Genomic DNA, 26295 nt, shown 5'->3' on the forward strand with positions numbered 1-26295 from the left:
TTGAAATCTCAGTTGGCCAAACTTACAAATGGAACTCATGGGTCAGCGCCTATCTTGCCTACAAACGGTCTCACATCCTCTTATAGCGCCCATTCAGGATTGAATGGCGCAACGAAATCGTCATTCTCAAATGATAAGGCAAGGACAGCCGCTGAAAGCACAGATAAGATACTGTTCTGTGAAATTTGTGAAGTTGAGGGACATGACTTGATCAGCTGTACAGCAGTGTTTGGAGGAGGCAAGCCCAAAGCGCCATCGACACTATTCTCCAATGCAGATTTGGAAGACGATAGACCTGTAAGTGGGACATAGTGTTATACCGAATCTATTTTGTAATTATGAAATTTGAATTGATAGGCGTTTTCAGATGTATTGACGATATACCCTATTATATCATTGTAGTACTGCGACAACTGTGAAGAATATGGACAGCATTATACGGATGAGTGCCCTAATGAGTCATTGACGTAAGCAGCGATGCTTCACCTTTTTTTTTTTTTTTTTTTTTTTTTTTTTAAAAAAAAAAAAAAAAAAAAAAAAAAAATGTTCTGTTCATCTCTTGATGCTTACCTTTTTTTTTATTTTTATTTTTATTTTTTGCATGATTTCATAGGTACTAATTACCTCGATGACTGAAATTTATTCGTGGATGACATTTCTTTTCAGCTGTGGAGAGGATCAACTTGGATTGACAGCAGCATCGCAAGTTCTGTTCATCTATCATTTCAGCCTACATTTGTTCGTGGAACAACGACTGTACATACTCTCTTTCACTTCATTTTTTAATACTTTCAGTCTAAGGACTCTTTTCTTTCTGGTTGTTTGTATTTTTTTTTTTCCCTTTCCAAATTGGTTGTTTTTTATTATTATTACTATTATTATTTTACCTGTTTTTATAGCCTGCCTGTGTTTCTATACCATGAAATGCCATTCGCATGTCAAATATTCTAAAATTCACTTCTGTTTTGTCTATTGAAAACCGTGTCGTATGGGCCAAATACCACTTGACGTTAAATGGAATATTCATAGTTGCCCTCCGATTCGTTCTCATAGAGGTGGTTGTGGTACTTCATGGTGTATCTAGATTGAAGCAGTGGATTATTAAACATTTCAATAATTTAGGAGAAAGAGAAACAAACTACGTTTTGTCCAAAACGCTCTTTCACATTTTTCCTTCACGACATGTTCACACCTTGTACACTAGACCACGTTGATGAATAAAAATAAATGCTTTTGTTTTGGATCTGATTAGCGGCCCTCCAAACTCTACTTCATTTCCTGGATGAAAAAAAAAAAACACTCTTCTTTCTACCATATGGATCTTCAGTCATAAAACGCAGAGAATACAATACTTAAGAAATACATTTTATATATTAGCGGTACATAATTATGTCTAGATATTACTATAAATTAAGAATTACATTATATGGTATCTCCGGGTATCCAAAATAAAGAGAGAAAGACCTGTCCGACGTAATGCTGTCTCGGTGATGCTAGTGAGCGAGGATTTTGCTGTGTAGTGATCTAAGGATACTGTGGCCAAGACCATGAACATATTGACTCGAATGCATGTATCGCTCATCGTTGTACTTCTTGAACAGGGCTTGATGTGTCTGAGTAGGCTGCTCCAGCATGACGAGTAGCATATTGATACCAGTAGCTAGCATGGGCTCAGTATATCCGGAATAGTGAACATGCTGTGCTGTCCATTCTCCACGGAATAATAGTCGCATGGAAGCGCAATAGCCTACAGCAGCAATCATACTCGATGGGAATCCAATAAAACGATGATCGCACAAAGTTACATCGATAAGGTATTTAGCAAGTGTACGAATGTCAACATCGTAATTGTCCGCACGAGAGATTCTCCGCAAGAAGCTCATTGGCCCGGGAGCTCCCATGTCATAGTTGAGCGCCTTGAGCATCCCAATTTCTGCTTCACGTATCCTCGCTGGCGCGTGGACATCTCCACCCAAGTGGGACAATACCTCAATGGCAGGTGATTGAATCTCCTCATATTTGGAGGCCAGCAGTAAGGCAACTGTACCAGCCAGCTGAAGTTGGTCGACAGGAATGACAACTCGGGATAAAAAGCGATCCAGGTAGTTCACACAGAGATGCATGGTTTCCTGTAGCAGATCGAAACGATCATGAACTTGAATAATCCAATCAATCAGCTGAACTCTATAATTCCAGCTTAGATCATGTTGTCTACTCATGTAATTCGGATCAGGAAGATGGATTATCTATGTCCATTTTTTTAGTGGCAATACTTAGTTAAATGGCACTTTCTAGCTCGTAAAAGATAAACCAAGCATGTACAGCATGTGTTTGTTATTAGCCCATACCTCTAATTCCTTCTTGTAAGCAAATATCTCGGCCTGGTATTCTGTAACTAGAGTTGGATCCGTATCAAAGTCATCTTGGCTGGACCAAATATCAGCGTCAGTGTCCATCAGCGACGTGAGGCACTCGTGGTCGCTTTTAGAATCAATATGCATATTCGCATCGTGGAAAGGCTGCGAGTCAAACATTGAGCCAACAGGAATAGTTGGACCTTGGTGCATCTTGACCATACTCGTGGTAGGCACAAGCCGGCGAGTAGTCTGTGAATTAGCTCGATTTAAAGTGGGGATTTGCGTGCGGCGTCGCTGAGTGGCACTCATTTTGGGAGCGGCTGGTGCAATGGTTTTGAAGCTTGAATTGCGCTTGATGGTCTGGACACCTGAATGCATTGAAATGGTAGGTTCAGGTACGGCAGACTTTGTGGAACGCTTGTCGAATACGCTAGTAGTGATGGAAGACTTCTTGAGGTTGGTAATATTTGTTTTTATGAAGCCGAATCGTGAAGCTCCTTGAGATCCCGATGAAAACAATGAATTGGCTTGTCTCTTCATCTGCTCGGTAGTTGAGGCGGACGGAACTCTTGTTAGGGCTGGCACGACTCTAGGTACGGATAGAGCTGGTAGCATTGACTGAAGACGTGTATGTGCTGCATGAGGTCTCAGAGTTGCTGTCTCTGAAGGATCCACACACACAGCCATAGCTTTTAACTTTCCACTCAACTCTGTAAATTCATGATTCGGTTGCTGCTATTTTCGAAACATTTTCAAGTTACAAGACAATCATTGTAAGCACAGAGGAACAAAACACCACACAAAGCATTCACCAGAATTGTGAAAGAAATAAAGGATATGCAGATTATGCAGAGGTTTTGTCTCATTACCTTTTTGGTGTTAGTGTTGGTGTTGGTGTTGGTGACCTCTCTTAGGACAAGGTCCGTCTGGATCATGGAAGAGTCCTTGGATGACTGTATACCATAGGCTCTTGCATCCATGCCCGCACTGGGCACCGAAACACGTTTCTGAAGTGGTAGCCGTGACTTTTGGAGGCGATTTGAGACAATTGAAACATTGTTGCTATTCTCGTCCTGAAATTTGACACGTGGTATCATGGATGCCCTTGTCAGCTGTGCTGACGTTGAGCTGTCCCGGAAATGGTGCAAATGATCTTTCTCCTGGAGAGGATTCATTGGAATAATGTGAGAAGTCATTGCTCTTTTTTTTTTTCTTTTATCCGTAAAAGTTGACTATTGGCATAATATTATTAAATAGTAAGCTGGGCTCCAAACCGATAAACGAAAAAAAGCGTTAGGAATGCGAAAGTTGATGGAGAAGAATGAAGATTTGAATGAAAGAAGAATAGGACAAAGTCTTGATCAACCAAGAAAAAAATAAATGGCCATAGGAAGAACATGAAAAGATGGGAAGTAATTCTCAGGTACGAGCAACACTGTCGCATAGCGCTTGAATTGCTTGAATTGCCGAACTCTCGCGGGAAGTTCATTGTTTTTGCATGAATACATTCCAGTGTTTCATACCAGAACACTAAATAGCACACTGTAAACCTTTATTCTTGATTGTGATGCAAATATGCATCTATTCCACGCGTATGAGGATCCACGTGCTTGTACTTGGAAGCAGGGCAACAGGAATATGATTATGAGGTGGGAAGGGGAATTTTGTCTGCGATATTCATTATATTTGTCAAAGAACAATGGTAGCAGCTTAACTTCAATATTGTATCCAAGATCTACTGGTGCTGTTTTTTTTGTTCAATACTTATACCATGGTTTGTATATCACACGCTGCTTCATGGAATTAATGTACCGTGCCTCATTCTTCCAAACTAGATCATCTACGTATACTCTTTTTTATCCCGTCTATAGTACAGACATTTCTGCATCTATAGATTCTTACCGCATGCAGCAGCCTTATGCATATTTGCTTGACCTTGCCCTCTATAATAGAGAGCCCCTTAAAAGGCTAGTCGTCGGTTAGACTGTAATATCTTTTAGAGAGGTCTTATACTCCATGAACCCATGTGAGTTTTTTGAATCAGCTCAGCAAGACTGGTGGCGCAGAGACAAACTAGTGCACCGCAGCACATGCAGAGAGCCCATGTCGTGGCAATGAAAGTCAAGGAAAAGAAAAATGAAGAATATAAATAAAAGCAATAAAGAGTTTTCTTCCTTTCTTTCTTCTGCTTCTTATTTTTCTATCCACTCATTTCTCCATCACCTTCATTAAGCTTGTACCCCTCCATCATTCTCCTTCATTACCGTTGTCTTTCTTTCCTCGTCTCATACTTACTCCATTGACAAAAAGCTCGTTATGGATTGGCTTGTCATTAAAGCTGGCACATTTCTCAATTCCTCTGCCGCGGTCCTCGATCATGTTGTCCAATCTGGGGCTCGCTTCGAGGCTACGCTATCACCTCCTGCCATGCGAGTCGTAAAAGCAGGTATATCATCCATACCATACATTCCTTTGTTCCTGGGATACGATACTGTGACGTTATGATATTTGTCAATGAAACCGACTGTATCTGAATTTCATATTCACTTTAACTCCTTTTATCTGTTTCATTGTGTATGTAGTGCTTGGCAACGATGTTCTCTCGGCCGGATTCTTCCTCATGATTGTTGGAAGTTTTTACACATTTTTCAAGGACTTAATCACCCGGTACTACTACGAGGTTCAATCATGGTTTTATGTGTCTGTTCAAGTGCAGGAAGGTGACGACTGCTATAAATGGCTATCAGGTAACACAAGGCAAAAAAAAAAAAAGAAAAAAAGAAAAAAGAAATAAAAAAGCTTGGCGATGATAATTTCTCTAGCTGACCGCTTCACTTTTCAATTTTAAAAGAATGGGTTGCTGAGCGACCTCTCACAAAATCAGTCCGTCACTTAACTGTCAAGGCCGTCTGGGATGATGATGAAGAGGAGCAAGGATACTATCGCAGCAATAATGACTCTCGTCAAAATGAACGCCCCCGACTCTTGTTCCTGCCAGGCATGGGATCGCATGTCCTTTATCACAAGGGCTTCAAGGTGAATGTGTCGCAGGAACGGCCAGAACAGGCTGCTGGTGCAGATAACGAGCAATCTCGTATCTTGGCCTCAATTCAAAAGAAACAGTCTCTAACCATCTCAACCTTTGGTTGGGACATCTCTCGGCTTAAAATGATTGTCCAAGTAAGCAAAAATATTCCTTTTTTTTTTTTTTTTTTTTTTTTTTTTAGCCACATCTGAATCTCGGTTATTGGGCCTTTTTTTAATTATTTGTTCTAAGACATCAAACTTAACCTATTGTTACCACAGGATGCGATGGAAGAGTCATACAAGAAAAAGGAGGGCAAAACTACCATCTACACCTCGCAGCCATATGACAGTTACTGGTCGAATTCATCAACCCGCTCCCCTCGCGCTTTTCATTCTGTGATTCTTGCAGAGGGTCTCAAAGAGGAACTCTTGGAAGGTAAGGTTGATTAATAGCGCAATAAACTAAGGCCATTTATTCACATGATGAGATTTTGAACACAATATTCACAATATTTTACCAACTGTAATAATAGATATTAGCACATTTCGCAATTCGGCTCATTGGTACCATGACCGTGGTGTGCCATACCGCCGTGGCTATCTCCTCCATGGACCTCCAGGAACAGGAAAGACGTCCTTTATTGTGGCATTGGCTGGTCATTTGCGCATGTCTGTTTGCATTGTTAACCTGGGTATCTCAGGCCTCAATGATCAACAGCTGGATCAATTATTGAATAATGCCCCCCGTAACAGTATTTTGCTCATGGAGGATGTGGATGCGGCGTTAGTGAGGCGTAAGGCAGGAAAGGCTCAGTCAGGATCCAACAATGTCACACTTTCAGGAATCTTGAATGCCCTTGATGGAATAACTGCTCAGGAAGGAAGTGTCGTATTTATGACCACCAATCACATCCGAAAGCTCGCACCCGCTTTGATTCGTCCTGGACGTTGTGATCGCAAGCTTGTCTTTGACTATGCTGATAAGCATCAGATTCGAGGAATGTTCCTAAAATTCTTTTTAAGCAGATCTTCCGAAGGCCAAGCAACTAATGAGCCTACCACTCCAGTCCGCTTCAGGAATAAGAAGGCTACAGAAAAATCGGCAGCAGCAGCAGCAGCAGATTCTGATCCAAAGGAACAGGCCCGCAAGGACGCATATGACGCCAAGATTTATGAAATTGCAGACCAAATCTGCGAGAAGATCACATTTGAGGACTCGGTGACAACAGCTCAACTCCAGGGTTTCTTTATGCTCCATCGAGATGAGCCCGAGACCATTCTTGACAAGGTTCCAGGATTTTTAACTGAGCTAGCACATGAACGCGAAATGCTCACCGAAAAGAAGGAGAAGCGGCGCCAACGCCGTACAATGAAGAAGGCCAAGAAGCAGGCTCGGGAAAAGAAGGCCAAGGAAGAGAAGGCTGCACGTATTGCAGCAGGTGAGACCGTAGAGAGTAGTAGTGATAGCGATTCAGATGCTAGCGGTGACGATGCATCTGATTCATTCTCCGACTCTGATTCTGAGATCGAAGAGGAGTGGATGAAGGCCACAAAGACAACCCCCAATACTGATACCAAGTTAACGAATAGCGCTGACACTAAGGAGAAAGTTAACGGAGATGCCGATGCTGCCCCAGCTGTTTAGATTTCCACCCTGTAGAATAAACATCACCCATACAATAAACAAGTTTTCTTTTAGATCCATGTTATAGTCAAATTTTGATTATCCGAACGATTTGCTATCGGAAAAAATTAGATTCTACTGAATTGAACAGTATTCTAAAATTTATAAAATATATTTGCTCAGATGACATTGCACTTATTTTTTCTTTAACTGCACATTTGGTCGGACCATTTTCGTGCATACGTGGGAAGAAATAAGTGCAATGTCACCTGAATATGTATACTTTATAAAATTAAAATACTGGTCAATTCAGTAAAACTTTAAAATTATCCAGACGATTTCCACTGTGTATCGTCCGGAAAACTGTACTTTATATTTATATACTTTTATTTCTTATTACTATTGGCATTATGGCTTCGTAGGGGTTTAAAGTTCATCATGCACCGCTTTGATCCCCTCAGAGTCCTCAGAGTCCAGCTCTTCCTCATTTTTGGCGATAATTTCCTCGACTATCTCTCCATCCTTATTTGCATCATAACCGGCCCTGGGTGGATTTGTGCTGTCAGTGAATTCTTTAAGCATCTTGTTAAGCTCTTCTGCTGACATCGTTCCTGGTTTAAGTTCATCAGCCTTCAGGATGTCCTCACGCTGTTCAATCTCTGCCTTAATCTCTTCTTCGTCCCTGTCTTCAGCTTGAGGCGCTTCAAACGTGGCCTCAGCGTTCAAATCAACATTCAAGCTAATACGCAACATGTTTTCGACACGACCAGCAAAGTTTTTGACACCCTCCTTCAGAGCGTATCCACTGCGGACCAATGTCATCTCGTAAAGGATTTTTGTAATATCTTGGAATTGTTTATCATTCTCAAAGCCCTTAGGATCCTTGCTAGCTCGCTCGAGCATGCTCTGAATGAGTGGATGACCGGGGTTGATTTCCAGAATCTTCTTCTGGTTTTTAGCGAACATATGCATAGGGTTGTCGGTATGCTTTGCCTGGCTTTCCATCAGGCGTTCCATGTTGGCAGTCCAGCCAAAGTCGTTTGCAACCAAGGCAGCTGGTGAAGTCGTCAAACGCTTGGAGACGCGTACCTTCTCGATTTCATTGATCAATGCGGCCTGCATCCAGTCCAGCAATGGCAAGAATTTTGTTTCAAGCTCCTTTAGTGCCTCCGCATCATCCTCATCATTGAGGTTCAACTCTGATTTGGCCACATTTTGGAAAGTCTTTCCCTCAAAGTTACCCAACTGTGTGAGTACGACTTCATCTACAGGCTCCACCATGTACAAAACTTCATACCCACGAGCAAGAAGAGCTTCCACAAAAGGAGATTGTTTAATCTCATCCACGCTGCCGCCGATCACGTAATAAATCGATTTCTGGCCCTTCTTCATGCGAGAAACATACGACTCGAATGACGTGTATTTGTCAGAATTCGAGGAACGGTATCTCAAGAATCGAGCAATCTTTTTTACGTTGTCTCTGTCCTCCATAGTACCGAGTTTAAGGCTGGTGCCAAATTCCTGGATGAATTTAGTGTACTTTTCCTCATCCTGTGATAAGCTCTTGAGCATATCAAAGAACTTCTTGACTAGATGCTTCCTGATCGACTGGATACTTTTATTGGATTGTACGGTTTCACGTGAGACGTTTAAAGGTGCATCTTCGGCGTCGACAAGCACCTTCAAGAACGACAACCATTGGGGTAAGAATTCCTTTGACTCATCTGTGATAAAGACCCGCTTGACATAGAGCTTGACATTATTATGACGAGAGTCCATGTGGAAGAGATCTTTAGGTGCCTTATCAGGAACGTACATAATGGCTTTGAACTCAACATCGCCCTCGGCTTTAAAGTGAGTGTAAGCCATGGCCTTGGAACCATGTTCACGCGTCAGGACAGGATAAAAGTCCTCATACTCTTTCGTCGTGACTGTCTTGGGATCACGAACCCAGATAGGCTTATTGGTGTTCATGAGCTCATCCTCATCATATGTGACAGTAACAGGAGCGGGCTTGTCCTTTGTCTCTTCATCTTTGACATCCTCGACTTGAGCCTCTTCGTCATCAATATCGACTTTTTTATTCTCAGTCTCCTTGGCTTCAGCGGGTTTTTCTGGCTCGACGGCCTTGGATACTGTTCGACGGAGATAGATAGGGAAATTGATAAATTCAGAGTACTTTGTAACAAGATCCTTGATGCGTTTATCTTCCAGGTACTGATCCTGATCTTCTTTGAGATGAATGGCAATCTGTGTACCACGGCCGAGAGTGTTACCAGCAGGGTCCTTGGCAATAGTAAAATCATCGACAGCAGTCGATTCCCAAATATACTGATCATCATTATTATTTTTGCTGGTGACACGGACCTTGTCAGCAACCAAGAAGACTGAGTAGAAGCCGACACCAAACTTTCCAATGAGATCCATATCTGCTTTGTCACCGGACATAGTTTCTAAAAACTCGGATGTTCCAGACTGAAGGTACAAAAATGTCATCAATATCATCCAGTTTTAATAGATCTTCTTTTTTTTTTTTTTTTTTTTTTTTTTTGCATTTGGGAACAATAGAATACAGGTTCACGTTACCTTTGCAATAGTTCCGAGGTTTTTCTGTAAGTCTTCCTTGGTCATACCAATACCAGTGTCAGTAATAGTGATGATCCGTCTTTGTTTGTCCAGGCCAATAGTCACATTGAGATTAGGATTAGACTCCAACGCCGTTGGGTCGGTGAGAGATTTGAAACGAATCTTGTCCAAGGCATCAGATCCGTTGGAGATGAGCTCTCGCAAGAAAATCTCTGGTGTCTTGTAAAGTGAGTTGATGACAATTTTCATCAAACGTGAGACCTCCGTCTATTTATTTATTTATTTTTTGTCAAAAAAACGAATAAAGATAAATATTCAAAAACGGCTTTCTAAAGACTGATAAAATAGTATCATTATTGATCAATTAACTTCTATAAGCAGTACCTGAAATTGGTGCTTTTCGCCCTGAAGAATAGGCTTGGAATCGAACGCAAAGTTCTCAGGGATAGCAACATTCTCTCCGGACTTCTTAAAAGCGGCCTGGGCACCAGGAGCTTCAGCTGCGACTAGCGTGATAGCAGCAAGAAGACCAAGGAAGACAAAGGCTTTCTTCATGGTGATGGATTTAGTAAATGGACTAACAGAATATGTACAGGAGTGAAAAGAAGAAAGGAACGGGACAATAAGCAGGCAAGGGTAAAGAACAAGAGAAGTGAATGGATTAAAGTGATAAAAAGAGAGAGAGGGTGAGTGAGAAAAGTGTATGTGGAAGAATGTGGAGAGGAAAGAAAGTAGAAAAGGGCAAACAGGGCAAAGGGGATTTGTATTTGTATTTGTATTTGTCTTTGTCTTTTGTGTGAAACAGAAGAAGATGGATCTACGATGTGGATGGGACCTCATCAAAAAAGCGCTGGCGTACAGCCATTGGTCGGATCAAACAAGATTTAGAAAAATAAAATAAAGCTTATGGTGATGACAACTTGTGGAGAGGGGTTACAGAGGGAGACCGAAGTCTTCTTCGTGCTATCATTAAGAGGAAGGCGCCACGTAGCACATATTAATCAGTCAGCATGGACAAATCAAAATCTTTTGATATCTCTCTTCAAACGTTTTATCGATCTTTTTCATGAACGTTTATGATAATGTTTCTGCCATGTCCATGTTACTCAAAAATCATTTGTCAATTAAACCAAAAAATAAAGCCCCTTGTTCCTGATGCTGTCACTCTACACACCTTTTATCACGTGCTATATCTTTGCCATGAGATGAGAACAAAAGAGTCTTTGAACCAATCACTACCAATCGTCATACATATTTTTAAACCAAACAATTCACTGATTCATCTCCCTCATCATAAGCCCTTCCTACCAGTAGATCGGGGACCTGAATTAGAAAAATAAAGTGCATCTTTTGTCGCTGCGGTTCCTGCGAAAACAACTGAGCCTTAAGAGCATAATTCGTTTTAAGAATTAAGGCGCATAGTATCATGAGTTCCGCGACAACAACACGCGCCTCTCGCAGCACACGTCACAACACAGCTACTCCAACATCACTTAGAAAAACACGACAGGGATCATCATCGGATAAAACAAAGGCAGCAGCATTACATAGAGCGGCATCAAAATCCATCTCAAAGAACGCTACTGCAAGCGAAATTGACACTGATGACGAGAACCATAGAGATGAAAGTGACGTAGCCACCATTCAGTCACTTCGTGACGAGCTCGAAGAGTTGACAGACACAAAAGACCGACTCGAGGACAAAGTCATTCAATTAGAGGAGCGTATTCAGTTCTTGGAAGCCAGTTCCCGCTTGGACGCTAGTAAGCAGGCAGCTGAAATCATGGATCTCAAAGAAAAGGCTCGCAAGCTTGAAATCGACCTCTGTAAGTCAGTTTCAAAGGACCAAGAACGGTCAAGCCTTTTTTTTTCTTGAAATAATAACACATTTGATTTGAGACTCACCCATCTCATTCGTTTCTGACTGATAGCAACTGTCATTGATGAACGAGACTTCCTGGAACAAGAAAATGAGCAGCTCAAGGCTCAGGTCTCAGATACCGAAGTCAGAGTATGGTCCTGAACATAATTGCAAAAAAAAAAAAAAAAAAAAAAAGAGGCTGCCTGACAGCCTTTGGCAGGCATTAATAAGCTCCTTCCTCTCTCTTCTCTTCTATGTTACAGGATCAAGCGAGACAGATATCAACACAACTCCAAGATGCCTGGATCCGGATAGCGGCCATGAAAGCTTCTCAGGAGGAGTACGTACAGAAATTGTTCAAAGCAGAGGAAGCCAATCTGAAGCTTCAGGCGGAAATGGCTAAAGTGGTTGATCTGTCCAACTCTGCCAAGAACTTGCATATGGACGAGAAACAGCGCTGGGAATATGAAAAGCAGGAACTTTTGGCGGGAAATAACTCTCTAAAAGTATGGCGCCTTTTTATTTATCTATTCCTCGACAATAGATGACTTGGTTATGAATGCGCTTGAATCTCCTGAATGCTAAGGATATTTACATTAATTTATCCTTTTGTTTATACTGATATCAGCAAAAACTTGCACAGGCGAGCACGGATGGCGACAAACAGGTCCTTGACTGGGAACAGGATCAAGCACGAGTCCGAAATAGTCTGAAACACGGAAGAGATACCTGGGATAAGGAAAAGAAAGGCTTTTTGGATCAGATTGCATCACTCAAAGTCAAAGTATCTGCTTTAAGTGTCAAAAAAACAGCGCCACCTGAGTGGATTTTAGAGAAACATCGGCTACTTGAACAATGTGCAACCTTGCAGAGTCGAGTAGCGTCTTTAGAGAGTGACCGAGCAACGTCAGTGGAGAGCGACCGAGCCAGTGCAAATGCCCATGAGAGCACTAATATCAAGAAATTAGAAAGCGAGAAACAGAAATTGGAGAAAAAAGTTGGGCAGCTGAAAGAAAAGCTTTTCGAAGTGATGGAGCATGCACTAAAAACCCAGGCTCAGGTGGATCAGAGGAAAACAAGACAGGATGTCGTGAGCAAGAAGGTGAGCAGAAATCGAATAATTTGCCTGTATAGCCATGTACTCTAAACTGACGGATAACTTTTATAAATAACTAGCAACCCGGGACATCACAGCGTCCTCGTGCTCCAGCACGAAAATCTACTCGGTCAGCAGACCGAGAATCAGGATCGGACGATGGTGATGCTGAAGGTAATGACGATGTGCCTGAAGAGACGACGTTGAAGGAGAGCAAACAACCTATTTCAAGAACTCGAGCCAGAAGGAATGCGGCTGAGAATGTAACCTACACATTCGGATCCAGTTCGTCTGATAAAAGTAAGGATAGCAGTGAGGACGAGGACGAAGATCAAGAGGAAAATCAGAACGGCGATGATGACGGTCATAATGCTGCTGACCACGAACATAATGAAGGCCAGAGCGCAGATGAGGATATAGAGATGCAAGAACCTGAGGCAGACGCTGGACCGTCGTCTCAACGTGGGGAACCTAAGGAAGCGAGCAATGTTATAGAAGATCAGGAACAAGAAGATGCCAAAGAAAAAGGATTTGCGCCTTTAGCGCGGTCAAAAAGAGGAGCACCAGATAAATTCCGTAAGGCAAATGACAACAATTCCGACAGTGATTTCGAACCGCCACAAAAAAAGACTGTTGCTGCACCCAGGAATCGAGGGGGTACAAAGAAGACATCTGGCATAACTTTCGAACCAGCTCACAGGAAGACAAAGACAGTGTTATCAAATAAGGTTCTGGCACTGGAAGGTGAGGCTACCATTCCGCAATCTAGTACAACAAAAAAAACAATACTATCAGCACCAGAGACAACAGCAACAATATCAAAAGAGATATCTGCAGCTTCAGCAACAGTGTCTGTGGCACCTTCTTCAGGAGCATCGACTTCAAACCCTACAAGACCTATTGCAGTGAATACGCCAGTCAACGTGACGGATGCAGTTGAGTCGAATATAAACAAAGTTAAAAAGAGGCGAAAATTGCTGACCGGTAAAGGTGTTGAAGAATTGGGAGATATCTTGAACGGCCCTGGGTCTAGTTTATCATCTACACCATCATCAGGACTTGTCTTTGATAAGGCTAAGGTTCGTTCCAAAGGTAGTAGCTCGACTCCATTGGGAGCAACATCAAATCCTGCCAAGCTTGAGGCACTCAATGCTATCAAAATGGCGTTTGCACTCCCTAAGCCTCGCAATAACTCATCATCATATGAAACAGAAGCGTGATCTTCTCTTGGCTCTGGCAGTCTTTTGAAGCTTTCAGGCTCATGGCTTTGCAAGATATCTTTTTATCTCCATCATGTAATACATGTCTGTAAAATAAAATATATAATATGATTTGTTGAATAATAGATTACATCACAATGCCGCGGTATCGCATTCGTCCTTGGCCGTAATGAAAACATTGCAATGGACATTGCAACAGAGTAACATTTGCACTTGAAGAGCTTTTTCAAGCACTAGTGTGTACAGTCTTCATCCAACAAGCCGTAATTTTTTACGGATTTGTGGATTTTCACTTCTATTCATTTCAATTCAATAAATATATCAAACTTTATTTTTTTTTATTTTTTTTTATACGATGTTCTTGCGTAACCACTTTTTTTTTTCACATTCACTTCCCACATCCATCCTTATGCTTCGAAAAATGAACCCAACAAAGCCTAGAAACCAGTCTTCTCGATCGAGACATGCACTCAAGAAGCACAGGCTGCACAAGTCTTATTCCTTAGCCGACAAAGTGAAATTCATTGAAGCCGTCGATGAACTACGAGCAAAAGGGTTCAAAGTCTCTGCTTCTTCCATTGGAGCAGGTTTGGCATGAGCCCTTCCACGGCAATAGACATTTATCGCCGAAAAAATGAGTATATTCAAGACGTGAATTCGCTACCCCTCCTAGCTAGTCATGCAGTCAAACGCAAGCTCGATCGAAACATGGAACCCGCGGAAGATGCTTTGCTGGAGTGGTTCGCTGCTGAAAGAGACCTCGGTAAGGCGGCATCTCTATCATTCTAGAGAGAAAAAAAGGAAAAGGAAAAAGAAAAAAACCATTTTACCTTGTGTGTTTTAATAGATCTCAATGTGACTGATAACCGCTTGCGAGGAACGGCAGAAATCACCAAGCAAAAGGATATCGGGGTCCTCAACTACCTCACTATGAACTACTGTGAAGGGCCTACAGAGTCGATCCTCGACGCTGTTAAGATGATAACGACATCTGAAAAGCACAAGCATCGCTTCGTCCATACAATGAAGATGATATTGTCTACGAGGACGATAATCTAGACGATGACGAAGATGGTGTTGACTACGAATCCAGTGTTCTTGACTCAGATCCCCAAGGGCTATCAGACGAGCTCGAGTCACCTCCATCCAGTCCGACGATAAATGGAGCTACAAGAAAACTTTCAGCGATTTATGGATGCTTGGGGCAAAATCGATGACCCTCTGCTATTGAAACGCTGGGTTGCAGCTCAAAGGCAATTGGAGCTATTTAACGAATATCGCGATTTACTGAATGACATGAAGGAAGTGAATCAGAATGAGTGAAAATGAATGAATGAGAAGAAATAAAGTTTGATATATTTATTGAATTGAAATGAATAGAAGTGAAAATCCACAAATCCGTAAAAAATTTACGGCTTGTTGGATGAAGACTGTAGTTGCACTTCCATGCTCCATTTTCTCTCCTTTTGTCAAATGACGAAAGAACCATTTCATTTCTGTACTACACACCTCTCTTGCGTCAATGTTTCATACTAACAAATATGTTTTATTTTAATCAAATAACAATATGAAGATCACCGCAAACTAAATTAAGTATGTGCCTTTATTACACCTTTCTCCTCCAATTATCATTATAAAACGTATTATCGTATAGTTTAGAGAGTCTGTGCAGCATTGCGATGTCTCACACGGATTGGCAATCCCTTGAGCACAGGCAATGTAAGGCCTGCACCATAGGCAGGCTCGTTCACTGGATCAACAAGTTCAAAATCGAATCGCCTAAAGATAATCGACATGAGGGTGACGGCCTCAATTGTTGCGAATTGTTGGCCAAGGCCTAGTAAAAAAATAAATGAAGTTAACATATGTTGATTATAAGTACTAGAATCCGAAACTGAAGAGATTGAGTGACCTACAAGTGCGAGGACCAGCGTGGAAGGCTGGGAACTTTGTGGGCGAAAACTTCTCTCCCTGAAGCCAGCGTTCAGGTCGGTACTCTTTAGCATCAGGACCCCAGATGGCAGTGTCACGACTAGAAATTGGAAAGAAAATTAATAAAATTTAATACTCTCCACTTTTTTTAAAGTTTAGATAAAAGAAAAACACTTACCCCATGGTCCATGGTGACCATTGGAAGAATTCACCCTTCTTAATCTCAACACCATCTTTTTTTTTACAAAAAAAAAAAAAAAAAAAAAAAAAACATTAACATTAATATTGTATAGTAAGTGCGAAGTCCTCAGTACACATCAAAAGAAAAAAAAAAAACAATGCTTACTTGGTAGGACATCGTCTTCAACACAGACTTTTAGGTTGCGGGGAACACTAGGATATAGTCGTAACGCTATGAAGAAAAATATGATGCCGTAATATTCATTAGATGAGCAAGATTCATTGGTCGACAACGGGCTGTCCATTATACTCATTCGTCCATAGTCATCTACTGCTTACCTTCATAGAGGCTATGTAATTTGCCAAATGGAAAAATCGCAGAGTATAGGAGGGTCATTTGCCGAACATCATTAGAAAGAGCACGTATCTTTTTTTTTTTTATAAAAAAAAAGGAACCCGAAATCAAACCAGGTAACTTACCATGCTTCCGCATATTTCATCTGTTTGTAGGTCTCATATGTGGGTTCTTGGTCGCCAAGAACCTCTTCGATCTCCTTCCGTAACTTGAATGCGACGTCCTTATCAGTAGAGTTTCGGAACATTAGGTAAAACATCCAGGACAGGGCTTGTGCTGTCGTGTCACGTCCTGCAATAATAAAGTTGAGGATACTGTCCTTGAGTGTTTCATCCGATAGAGACTGGCCATCATCGTCCTTAAGATCGATGAACAGCTGCAAGAGATCCTTTTGCGGCTTATCATAAGTGCTTGCACGACGCTTGCGGATAATGTCTAGTGCAAAGTCGGTGACAATCTTCTTATCCTTTTCAACCTGTTTGTTGGCACCCGTCCACCACTCAACCACTTTCCAAGGCCCTTTGAAAAGACGTTCGCTCACTTGTGCATTCAGACGGTCGAAGGCAGCAGCAAACACAACCTCCTGATCAGGGTCAGTTAGGCATCCGAAGGACTGTCCAAAAGAGACTCTATGAAACAATGAAGAATTTTTGTGTAAATTTTTTTTGCTCACAAAGTATCCGTTCTTTTTTTTTTTTTTGTACCACATCGTTTGTGGACAGACACATGAAAATTCAAGTAAACCTACTCGCCAAAGCTATCAAGTGTGAATTTGAGCAAGAGTTCATGGATATCGACGACAGTCCCTTTTCTTGCGATCGTATCAAGGTAGTTGGCAACAATATGAGACTCTTGTACAAACACATTGTTTGTGTAATCTTTTTTTTTTTTTTTTTTTAGAAGTTGGAGAATTGGTGGCAATGACGGTTAGTAATGGGGCACTCCATTTTCTCATCTTCCTTTCTCAAGAGCCTTTCCCTTTCCCTTTCTTATCATAGTATCTGTTTACCTCTGAATGCCTTCACGTTAAAGATATGGCTAGCCATTTTGCGCTGCCATTTCCAGTGCTGTAGAAATTCAGTAACAAAAAAAAATTAGGTCACAGTTTGTTGGTAACAACAGTAGCAACAACTAAGGTCGGAACCACAGCATTGTGAGTTGTGGAATCCATTCTTACCTGGCCATCAGCACCAAAGATGCCATGTCCTAAGAGATCTTCCATGGACTCGCGCAAGATGGGGCCTTTCTCGTATGCCCAAAAGTTCGTCTTGAGAACGTGTTCGAGAACCGCAGGGTCGTTCACCATAATGGTGCGGCCCATTCCAGTCAAGCTGTAGGTCCATGTTGAGCCATACTTTTCATGCATACGATCATGCAGCGTTGAAATTTCGCTTCCAGGTGTTCTTAAAAAGAGAAAGAGATTGCCAATGAGAGGTAGACCCTTGGGTCCAGGAAGGTTAATGCGTCGGGTGCCAATGGCATTGTCTCTATACTTAACAATGTAGTAGAAAACAAAGAGACCAAGAGCAGTCTTTGGTGCATTAGATCGCTCAAAGGCTTTAAGAACAAGGCGGAGAAAGCCCGATGATTTTGCAGCCTCGGTGACGAAGTTAACAGCGGAATCCATGCGTGATCAAAAAGATGTTGTCTTTGGTACAAAACAAATTTTTAGCAGTAGTAAAAGCGTGAGAGTATGTGTAAAGGTGAGAGAGTAAGAGATGATGTTTGCAAATACAAGACAAGAATGAGAAAAAGGAAGAAATAAAAGAGATAGAGGTAGGGACAAGAGAATTTAAATACTGTTTTTTTAGGTCGTGCTAATTAGGCCGTATTATCGAAAGATCAATCCGAGAGTGAGAGAGCACAGGGCAGTGTCGAGAAGTTAAGAAGAGGCCGGAATAATTGGGATCCTCGACACCCAGTAGTTATTTTTAATGGGATTGGTGCACCTCTAGATGCTCTCCCAACTTAATAGGCGTACCTTACATTTTCATTAACATGTTTTACTACTCAGATGTACATTTTCACCATACTCGATCGAACTTTAATTCCGTTGCAAATATTAATAACGTGAAGACCATAGAATAATGAGCATTAATAGACTATTTGACTATTTTCAGGATTTTTTCTTTTTTCTTGTAAAATAACAAATAAGTAACATTAGGACGTACTTCTTCGTTGAAAGGGAAAAAAAAAGCCATGTCTGCGCACTGCGCTAGCCCAGACTGTTGAAGCGTAAACAGGCCGATCGAAAAAGAAAATACACGTAGTACTGTAGTTGTCCTGTTGAACAAAAGATGTTGAGAATGATGGATGAGAATCAATTCATCATTGGCTGAATTAAATTGCATGAATTCCATGAAAAGATGAGAGCTCAAAACAGCAACTGGATGAATTGAACAAAACAAAGTTCAAAGCCTATCAACAACGTTGCATACATTAAACATTAACTTTTAATAGGCATTGGATGTATAGCAGGTCCGATGGTATGTAGATCGGATGTGCTCTACTGGCATTCTGTGAGAACAGTCCTCCGGCCATTCTGTTAGTCATAAGAACACAGCACCTGTACCCTTGTACGTTCATTCCTTTCCTTATCAAGTCAATCTGATCGCATGGAGCATACATCATTATCAACGCGTAATCCTTTTTATTCCAAGATTGCAACTAGACATTGAACAATCATTGTTAATGTACGCTAATTTCGCTAAAAGATATATATCTCTATATTAAACTCTTCTCAAAGGGCAAAAGCTGTATCCGCACGGCGTTTAACGCGCATAGGCAGACCTTTCGCCATAGCTAATGTCAAACCGGGTACGTATTCTGGCTCGGTGATGGGGTCTACCAACTCAAAATTAAATCTTTGGAAGAGCATCGACATAATGGTTACGGCTTCTAGGGTCGCGAACTGCTGTCCAAGGCTATTTAGCACAATCAACACCGAATTGATGATATTAAGATTAATAGATCAATGCTGCGAAACCCATAGAATTATGGCAAAATCAATCTTTTTTACCATGTGCGAGGTCCTGCATGAAAGCTGGGGAATTTTGTTGGCGATGGTTTCTCTCCAGTCAACCAACGTTCTGGGTTATATTCTCTTGCATCATGGCCCCAACTAGCGGTCGATCGGCCCATGGCCCACGATGACCAACACACAAACTCGCCTTTATATACTTTGGTACCATCTACCTCACAGACAAATTAATTAGATAAATAAAATATAAACAATCTTGATGACAAAGATGAATTTTAGACGAACATGTAAAGCCTCTCTTACCTGGCCAAACATCATCCTGCACGGCAACTTTAATGTTCCTTGGTACGCTTGGATAGAGACGCAGAGCTATGAATCCGTTTAGACATACAGAATTAGTTTTATCTGACTAATTTTCTTACTTAAACAATAATAATAATAAAGATAATCCGCTTACCTTCGTATAAGCTATGAAAAGATAGAGATAAACAGTCCATTGAAACCATTAGCTTAAGGATGCATAAAAGAAAAAGGTCGCGCTGTGCTCTGCATCCAATCGATGACATTTTTTTAAGTACATGTATAAATTAAAAAAGGGCTTACCATGCTTCAGAGTATCTCATCGTTTTGTAAGCCTCATATGTAGGTATGCCACCGGAAAGTTTGTCGTCAACTTCCTTGACCAATTTCGAGAGGATTGTTGGATCAGTATTTGATCGATGAAGAAGATAGAACATCCATGAGAGTGCTTGCGCTGTTGTGTCCCGTCCAGCGCTGGCGAAAGCAGAGAAGCAAGTGTTAATACATAAAAGAAATAGACAAATATGTTCATGTTTGTTCAATTATCCAAATGGACATCACGAACTCACATGATGAAATTAAGGACCAAGCAACAGAGCATTTCATCCGATAGTGGTTTGCCATCCTCAGTATCCATGTCCATGAATAACTGTAATAGGTCTTTGTCCGGCTTGTTATAACCATTCTTGCGACGGTGGTTGATGATGTTCATAGCAAAATCGTTCACAATCTTCTTGTCTCTGGCGACTTGTTTATTCAGCCCTGTAGCCCACTCATGGAGCTCCCAAGCACCTTCGAACAGCCTGTTGAAAACAACTGTATTTAGGCGATCAAACGCTGAAGCGAATTCTACTTCTTGTTCGGGCCTGTTCAGGCAACCAAACGTTTGGCTGAATGATATCCTAAAAAGATGATGATATCAAGAGTTATTTTCAATATTCAACACCCATCTATTGCAAATATGAAGGCGCTGTAGTCTTTTATAGAGCAACTCACTCCCCAAATGAATCCAAGGTGAAGAGATGGAAAAGGTTGTGCATGTCGACAGTCCGTCCCTCATCCGCAATCTTGTCCAAGTACTCAATGGCAATATTGGCTTCTTTTACAAATACGCTGCTTGTGTACTATGAATGACATTTTCCAAAGTTGAGAGTGCTGAGAGCTCAATAGCTGAAATAGATGGGCAATGTCAGGAACCAAATATAAAGGGGATGTGAGCTAATTGTATTTACCGTTCGAAAGGCCTTTACATTGAAGATATGGCTTGCCATCTTGCGCTGCCATCTCCAGTGTTCGCCATCAACACCAAAGATGCCTGTCCCCAGAAGGTCGCTTAATGTCTCTTGGACCAGCGGCCCTTTCTCATACGCCCAAAAGTTGGTTTTGAGGACATGTTCCAGTACATCAGGATCAGAGAACTGAATAATACGTCCTAGCTTGGGGACGGTGTAGGCCCAGGTTGTTCCATACTTGGCATGCAGTTGCTCGTTCTTTTGCGATATTTGGTTTCGAGGAATAGAAAGCATAAGAAACATATTTCCAACCAGCGGCCATCCCCTAGGACCTTTTAGGTCATAGCGGGGCCTCGTACCAATAGCGGTGCTTCTGTATTTGAAGATGACCCAAAGGATGTAAACACCAAGCAAGCGAGACATATTCCGTCGTGACAAAGACCTCAGAACGGTTTTGAGTGTAGGTGATGCTTCTGATGTTCGCAATATGTTCTTAACGACGTTGTCCATGGTGTAGAGAACTCAATTAATAGAAAGGTAAGAGGGATGATAGGGAATAGTCAATGTAACCAAAGTCTTTTTATATTTTTTTTTCTTGTCCTCTCATGTGGGAAGCACAGGCGCTTGAGCGGGCGTCGATCGTTTTGATGTTTTGTTTTCACTGGGTTTATTGATATTACTGATCAAAAGGAGATTAAAGAGCAAATTCTCTTGTTACGATCACAATAGTTTCGGCTCGGATTCATAGTGTTCGTCATTCGTTGTGGAACAAAAGGAGTATTTTATGCAATGCATGGACATGCAAAAGCTTATTATTGTTACAAATCCAAGGAAAAGTATGGGAGCCAATAAACTTGGCAGCATAACGACTATCTTTAAGAAATCAAGGAGCCCAGGAACGTTTTTTATGGAGGCGAGGCGCTTCATGGAGAGGTTTGTCTATTCAAGACACCGTCAAATTTAATACGCCCATAGCGCCGGCCAAGCAGATGGAGACAAAGTGTAAAAAAGAAGACAAGGGCTGCAGTGGAGCATCGTCAAGTCAGTGCAGTGGTGAAAGGCTTGTATACCAAAGTTTAAAGATATTGCATCCACATTTGCAACCGGATCACTAACTAGATGCAAGGCCATTGTGGGCCGGACAAATAATGTATTTCTCCATCGAATGTCATGTGGCAGGCACGTACCATCGTCTCCAAAGTTCTGGGATTCCCCTTCATAAATATGTTGTGTCTGCTCGAAAGACAAAGAATTGAGCCGAAGAACGATCATGTAAACTTTGTATTAAGCCAGGACTGAAGTGAAACCTGCTATTTTAAACTTTAATTTTTAAAAAAGTGGGCTACCCCGTAAATTATTTAGGCAGTCACCGAAACATGCAAATGAAACGCGTTCATTCATTGTTCATCCCCCCTCCATATTTCCTCACATCCAACACGCAAGCAGCGCCAACATTGCAAACCAAACGTGCATTAAAGACAAACCAAGGAAGCGGAAAACCCTCCCCCCCCCCCCCCCCACTCACGAAGAGATAATCACTACTATAGGGGAGATCTAGCTCATTAGCCCATTAGCTCATTGAAAGCATCGCTCACATATTTTACGACTTGTACACTTCCAAACTATGGCAACCTCAACGACAACAGAAACTCCTGCCTCTGGAGAGTCATTCAAGTCTCTCTTTGGGCAGCGACTGGAGCCCTATTTAGCTCTTTCAAAGTCTGCCAAGGGCGTAGGCTGTGTCCAACTTATTAAAGACGCGTTGGCTGCGCCAGGTGTGATGGTCTTTGGCGAGCTTCTTGATATGCCAAACGTGGTAGATGTATGATTATGGACACTGAATTTTGTTTGCATGCAGCGCAACTTGCTAGTATGCTTGGCGCATCTGAAAAGACAGCGACTCATCTTTTGACTATTGACTTTGATGTCTAGCTAAAAGCGAATCCAGAACATTCCCGCTACTACAGATTACTTGAGATTTTCTCGTTCGGGACCTTTCAGGACTATCAGCGTAAGGGTTTACTTGCAGGACTGCGCTTTTCGAACCCTTAGGAATCAAGTTGGTATCCACCTGACTAATATATGGATGTATTTGCCATAACTTAATACCCATATATTAGAGAATAAGGATAGCTTGCCAGAGATCTCCGATACCCAAAGGACAAAGTTACAACAGCTATCAATCGTTACATTGTCCGAACGAACGAGAGTATGCACTACAACATATGCCTTTGAGAGACTGATATATGGCGAGAATTTATTCATTCATCTTAATTGCCTTCATACGTGTAGGCTATTCCATACAAGGATCTCTTGGAGTACCTCGAGATTGACAACGTCCGCCAGTTAGAAGACTTGATCATGGATGCAATTTATCAGAATGTGATTAATGCCAATCTAGACCAGAAACTGAAGCTGGTTGAGGTTCACTCTGCTATGGGCAGGGATTTGCGTCCTGGTCAAGCCCAGGTTATGCTCAAAGTGCTGGAAGATTGGTATGGCTCTCAAAGCAGAGATTATGTTATCCTGTTTCATAGTTTAGATCTGAAGTACTGATGAGTATCAATTTCATTTACTTTCATGGAACAGGACAAAAACGTCCGAAGCTCTATTAAAGGCATTAAGTGCGAAGATGACCCAAGTCCAGCAGAATTATGAGCGAGAGAAACAAGCCAGAGAAGCGTTTGAGAAAGAGCTAGAAAGAATCAAAAACGAAAATGCACCATCAGGGTCTGGAAAGCACCGTAAGCTAGCTGGGGCTAGTACAGCAATGATGGATTATGAAATGGGAGATCAGCACGGCTTCCAGAGTCCCGAGTTTATGGGCGAAATAGAGCGAATGTCGTATGGTGGAGCTGCAGGCAAGCGGTAAGGATCCTGCCTTGGCTGTGTAAACTCAGTCACTTTAACAATGCATTGATCACATTACCTGTTATTTCTCATTCACACAAGTTTTTTCTGTTTCTTGTTCAAAAAAAAAAAAAAAAAAAAAAAAAAACACACAGGACTGGCAAACGTGTACCTCGGGGATAAGTAGTGTTTTCATGACCATATGTATATGATGAGGGGATACTGGAGTTTTTCTCTCTCGCCGAGGAATAGGTCCTTGTTACATCTTACGGATTCAAATAAACCTCATATTCAATTGATTACGTTCCCTCTTGCATCCAATATTCTGTTCTATTTGCTTTTAACTCCAATATTTATAACAGGCTCTGGCTCATGATAAAAGGGGAGATTTTTTTTTATAAATGTGTTCTGACTTTTTAACGTGATATAGGGCATTAGTTCATGAGCTCAAAGAGCTTCAGGACTTTCGAGCCTGCATCAGCAACCATATCGTCCTTATCATCATCATCATCGTCATCATCATGGCGTGATTCGAAAAGCTTGACGCACTCGGCCATAGCCATGCCTGCAAGAATGGCTTTCATTTCTCCATGGGACACTTCCTTGCCCTCCTTTGCCTGGCGCTCTTGATACTCCTTCATAGCCTCATACGCAGCTGGATAGGTTCGATACATAGTATTGAAGAGTGACAAGAATGTCAATGCTTGTTGTTGTAAGACAACGCCAATTTTAATACCAATTAGCCCGCCAAATATCACTTACCAGCGGCTGCAATGGCCTGACGCTTACGAGTGGTCGACTTGCGCTCCTTCCGTTCCTTTTCCTTTGCTTTCTGAGCTTTTTGCTCGTCCGTCTCAGGGGCTTTTAACTGCCACCACCTCCTTCTAGATGCCCTGGCAGCTTCCTCTGCTGCTCTAGCTGCTGCATCCGCTGCATCCTGCTCTGCCTTTCTCTTGGCTGCAAGTTCAGCAAGGACACGTTGCTGCTCGCGTTCTGCCTCCTGTTGCTTGGCTAGCTTCCTCTCCGCCCACGACCGGCGAGGATGGCATCCCCACCAAGAACCAAACAACCTCTTCTCTGCCTCTTCCTCTGCTTTTTCATCTACACTTGTCTGACCATAGATAGCACGATGAGCCTCCTTCATCTCCTTAGGATCGACCTTGGGTGCAAGTTTCCTGCGTTGCTTGAGCTCCTGTTTTTCTTGCTCAGTCTTTGGGCGCCCCTTATCCTCTTTGTCCGAATCCGAATCCGAGTCTGAGTCCGAGTTATCGTCATCCTCATCAAACTTCTCTTTAACTTTGGCTGCCATCCGTTCAAAGTAGTTTTTCTTTTCTTGAAGATCTTTGTCATCGCTTTGAACTCCCAAATGTTGTAGGGCAGCATCTGCAGGTATACTGATAGATACTGCCTCCTCTTCTTCCAGGGCTTGTTGAGAATTTTGCTGTTTCCGGAAAAGTTTGTCCCAGAAGCTGCGGTCGGGCTCCTGGCCTTGTGGAACGGACTTGTCGATAGTTATGACGAGCCACTTCTCATCTTTTGGTGGAACTAGCCAACATAATGGATATATTATGGTGTGAAAAGAATGAAGCATCAATCATGGTAAAACACCACTAACTAGTAATATGTAAAAAAAAGAATAAAAAACGCACCTGGAGGTGGGATATCTTCCGCAGGAGGATGTGAACGGAGATGCAGAGCTTCCTCGACGTGGTACCATGCATGCTTAAAGACGTTCTCGTCTTTCTTCTTGCAATGAGTGTCCTTTATGTTTGACTGATCTGACATGACGATCTGATGATGGAAATGTAGAAGGATGCAATGAGGAGAAGTAAGGGGGGCGGGGCAGTGCTTCTGTTTGCTACATGGCTCTCATTTTTTCACAAGTCTGTTAATCATTAGAGAGAGTGAACCGTTGTCTTTGGACATTTTGAAGATACTTCCCACGATCGAAGATTGACATTCCCTCCTCTTTCTGCTAGACAAGAGGTCAAATAGCACCTGCCAGGAGCAGTAGAGAATGTTGTCTGCAATGAATTTATTTCCACACCCAAGTGCGATGGTATTGTGAGAAATATTTTTTAATTCTGATCAGCGCAACGCCAAAGAGTTTGTAAGGATCATGGTGGGGCCAATGCTTGTTTTCTCTGCATATTCAGTATGCAAACATTGGCTAACTGGACTCGTTACTGAAAAAGAGGAGAGCTCCATTCTTTTAGACACAGTAAACAGCAAGTAGAGGCAGGTCTAGTTTGGTGCGTGCTTCCAATGAGAGTGGAGTGTATTTATACAACATATACTTTGTCCGCTACTAGCAGCATTTCATATTGAATTTCTTATTTTAAAAACAGGTCAACAGCTTGGATACTGGTACAGCTGTTGTTCCATACAAGCTGTTGACTTGTTTTTAAAATAAGCGACTTAATTAATGAAATGCCGCTATTAATGGATTAATGGACAAAGTTCTGACAGGATATGCAGAACGCTCATTTACTAAAACTGACTTTAAATTGTGGGGAAGATTTGGACAGCCAATAAAGACGTGACGAAATTGCGTAATGCAGATTGAACTCCTGAGAATTTGCATCCTGGGAAAAGTTTCGAGAGAAGAAAAAAGGCTTTACTGGTTTCTTCGATTTTCGAGGCGCGACGGCGAAACGACATGCATGTATATCCTCAACAACGATATATATATATA

The 26295-nt window shown here is 41.8% G+C and overlaps 12 protein-coding genes across 12 annotated transcripts; 6 read left to right on the forward strand and 6 right to left on the reverse strand.

Annotated features, from left to right (window-relative positions):
* The first annotated feature begins 557 nt into the window (after positions 1-557).
* Positions 558-1238, forward strand: BCR41DRAFT_63111 (hypothetical protein). Its single transcript, XM_022030949.1, has one exon. The coding sequence runs from the start codon at positions 629-631 to the stop codon at positions 974-976; it is 348 nt and encodes a 115-aa protein (XP_021881183.1). The 5' UTR covers positions 558-628; the 3' UTR covers positions 977-1238.
* A 255-nt stretch (positions 1239-1493) lies between these two features.
* On the reverse strand, positions 1494-2456 carry BCR41DRAFT_306091 (cyclin-like protein; the record flags this gene model as incomplete). Its single annotated transcript, XM_022020817.1, has 2 exons — positions 1494-2246; positions 2349-2456. 2 exons carry the CDS (start codon positions 2454-2456, stop codon positions 1494-1496), a joined length of 861 nt encoding a protein of 286 aa, XP_021881184.1.
* Positions 2457-3742: 1286 nt separating this feature from the next.
* On the forward strand, positions 3743-4506 carry BCR41DRAFT_63124 (hypothetical protein). Its single transcript, XM_022030951.1, has one exon. It carries the CDS (start codon positions 3933-3935, stop codon positions 4338-4340), a length of 408 nt encoding a protein of 135 aa, XP_021881185.1. The 5' UTR covers positions 3743-3932; the 3' UTR covers positions 4341-4506.
* Positions 4507-4552: 46 nt separating this feature from the next.
* BCR41DRAFT_353750 (P-loop containing nucleoside triphosphate hydrolase protein) lies at positions 4553-7079 on the forward strand. Its single transcript, XM_022024215.1, has 5 exons — positions 4553-4803; positions 4940-5104; positions 5209-5537; positions 5664-5820; positions 5918-7079. The coding sequence occupies exons 1-5, from the start codon at positions 4674-4676 to the stop codon at positions 7027-7029; spliced, it is 1893 nt and encodes a 630-aa protein (XP_021881186.1). The 5' UTR covers positions 4553-4673; the 3' UTR covers positions 7030-7079.
* Positions 7080-7349: 270 nt separating this feature from the next.
* Positions 7350-9558, reverse strand: BCR41DRAFT_63158 (Hsp90 protein-domain-containing protein). The gene has a single exon (XM_022030952.1). It carries the CDS (start codon positions 9511-9513, stop codon positions 7435-7437), a length of 2079 nt encoding a protein of 692 aa, XP_021881187.1. The 5' UTR covers positions 9514-9558; the 3' UTR covers positions 7350-7434.
* Positions 9559-9585: 27 nt separating this feature from the next.
* BCR41DRAFT_370801 (histidine kinase-like ATPase) lies at positions 9586-10149 on the reverse strand (the record flags this gene model as incomplete). The annotated part of the gene is made up of 2 exons (XM_022026556.1): positions 9586-9861; positions 9979-10149. 2 exons carry the CDS (start codon positions 10147-10149, stop codon positions 9586-9588), a joined length of 447 nt encoding a protein of 148 aa, XP_021881188.1.
* Positions 10150-10845: 696 nt separating this feature from the next.
* Positions 10846-13892, forward strand: BCR41DRAFT_422235 (hypothetical protein). Its single transcript, XM_022030122.1, has 5 exons — positions 10846-11420; positions 11526-11605; positions 11719-11961; positions 12084-12557; positions 12632-13892. Exons 1-5 carry the CDS (start codon positions 11021-11023, stop codon positions 13769-13771), a joined length of 2337 nt encoding a protein of 778 aa, XP_021881189.1. The 5' UTR covers positions 10846-11020; the 3' UTR covers positions 13772-13892.
* Positions 13893-14192: 300 nt separating this feature from the next.
* BCR41DRAFT_422236 (hypothetical protein) lies at positions 14193-14988 on the forward strand (the record flags this gene model as incomplete). The annotated part of the gene is made up of 4 exons (XM_022030123.1): positions 14193-14358; positions 14445-14534; positions 14619-14711; positions 14801-14988. 4 exons carry the CDS (start codon positions 14193-14195, stop codon positions 14986-14988), a joined length of 537 nt encoding a protein of 178 aa, XP_021881190.1.
* Positions 14989-15348: 360 nt separating this feature from the next.
* Positions 15349-18098, reverse strand: BCR41DRAFT_353754 (cytochrome P450). The gene is made up of 9 exons (XM_022024216.1): positions 17416-18098; positions 17248-17305; positions 16987-17116; positions 16364-16867; positions 16223-16233; positions 16050-16115; positions 15882-15936; positions 15688-15803; positions 15349-15608 (listed from the first exon to the last, which is right to left on the reverse strand). The coding sequence occupies exons 1-9, from the start codon at positions 17863-17865 to the stop codon at positions 15427-15429; spliced, it is 1572 nt and encodes a 523-aa protein (XP_021881191.1). The 5' UTR covers positions 17866-18098; the 3' UTR covers positions 15349-15426.
* Positions 18099-18972: 874 nt separating this feature from the next.
* BCR41DRAFT_386579 (cytochrome P450) lies at positions 18973-21279 on the reverse strand. The gene is made up of 8 exons (XM_022027809.1): positions 20751-21279; positions 20515-20642; positions 20088-20420; positions 19822-19992; positions 19676-19686; positions 19522-19587; positions 19258-19429; positions 18973-19162 (listed from the first exon to the last, which is right to left on the reverse strand). Exons 1-8 carry the CDS (start codon positions 21258-21260, stop codon positions 18979-18981), a joined length of 1575 nt encoding a protein of 524 aa, XP_021881192.1. The 5' UTR covers positions 21261-21279; the 3' UTR covers positions 18973-18978.
* A 980-nt stretch (positions 21280-22259) lies between these two features.
* Positions 22260-23888, forward strand: BCR41DRAFT_353756 (hypothetical protein). Its single transcript, XM_022024217.1, has 6 exons — positions 22260-22572; positions 22683-22761; positions 22871-22959; positions 23043-23245; positions 23340-23618; positions 23756-23888. Exons 1-6 carry the CDS (start codon positions 22375-22377, stop codon positions 23781-23783), a joined length of 876 nt encoding a protein of 291 aa, XP_021881193.1. The 5' UTR covers positions 22260-22374; the 3' UTR covers positions 23784-23888.
* A 56-nt stretch (positions 23889-23944) lies between these two features.
* Positions 23945-25857, reverse strand: BCR41DRAFT_386581 (hypothetical protein). Its single transcript, XM_022027810.1, has 3 exons — positions 25250-25857; positions 24363-25145; positions 23945-24255 (listed from the first exon to the last, which is right to left on the reverse strand). Exons 1-3 carry the CDS (start codon positions 25383-25385, stop codon positions 24035-24037), a joined length of 1140 nt encoding a protein of 379 aa, XP_021881194.1. The 5' UTR covers positions 25386-25857; the 3' UTR covers positions 23945-24034.
* Between the last annotated feature and the right edge of the window lie 438 nt (positions 25858-26295).

This window comes from Lobosporangium transversale, assembly GCF_002105155.1.
Source record: "Lobosporangium transversale strain NRRL 3116 chromosome Unknown BCR41scaffold_19, whole genome shotgun sequence".
Lineage (NCBI taxonomy): Eukaryota > Fungi > Mortierellomycota > Mortierellomycetes > Mortierellales > Mortierellaceae > Lobosporangium > Lobosporangium transversale.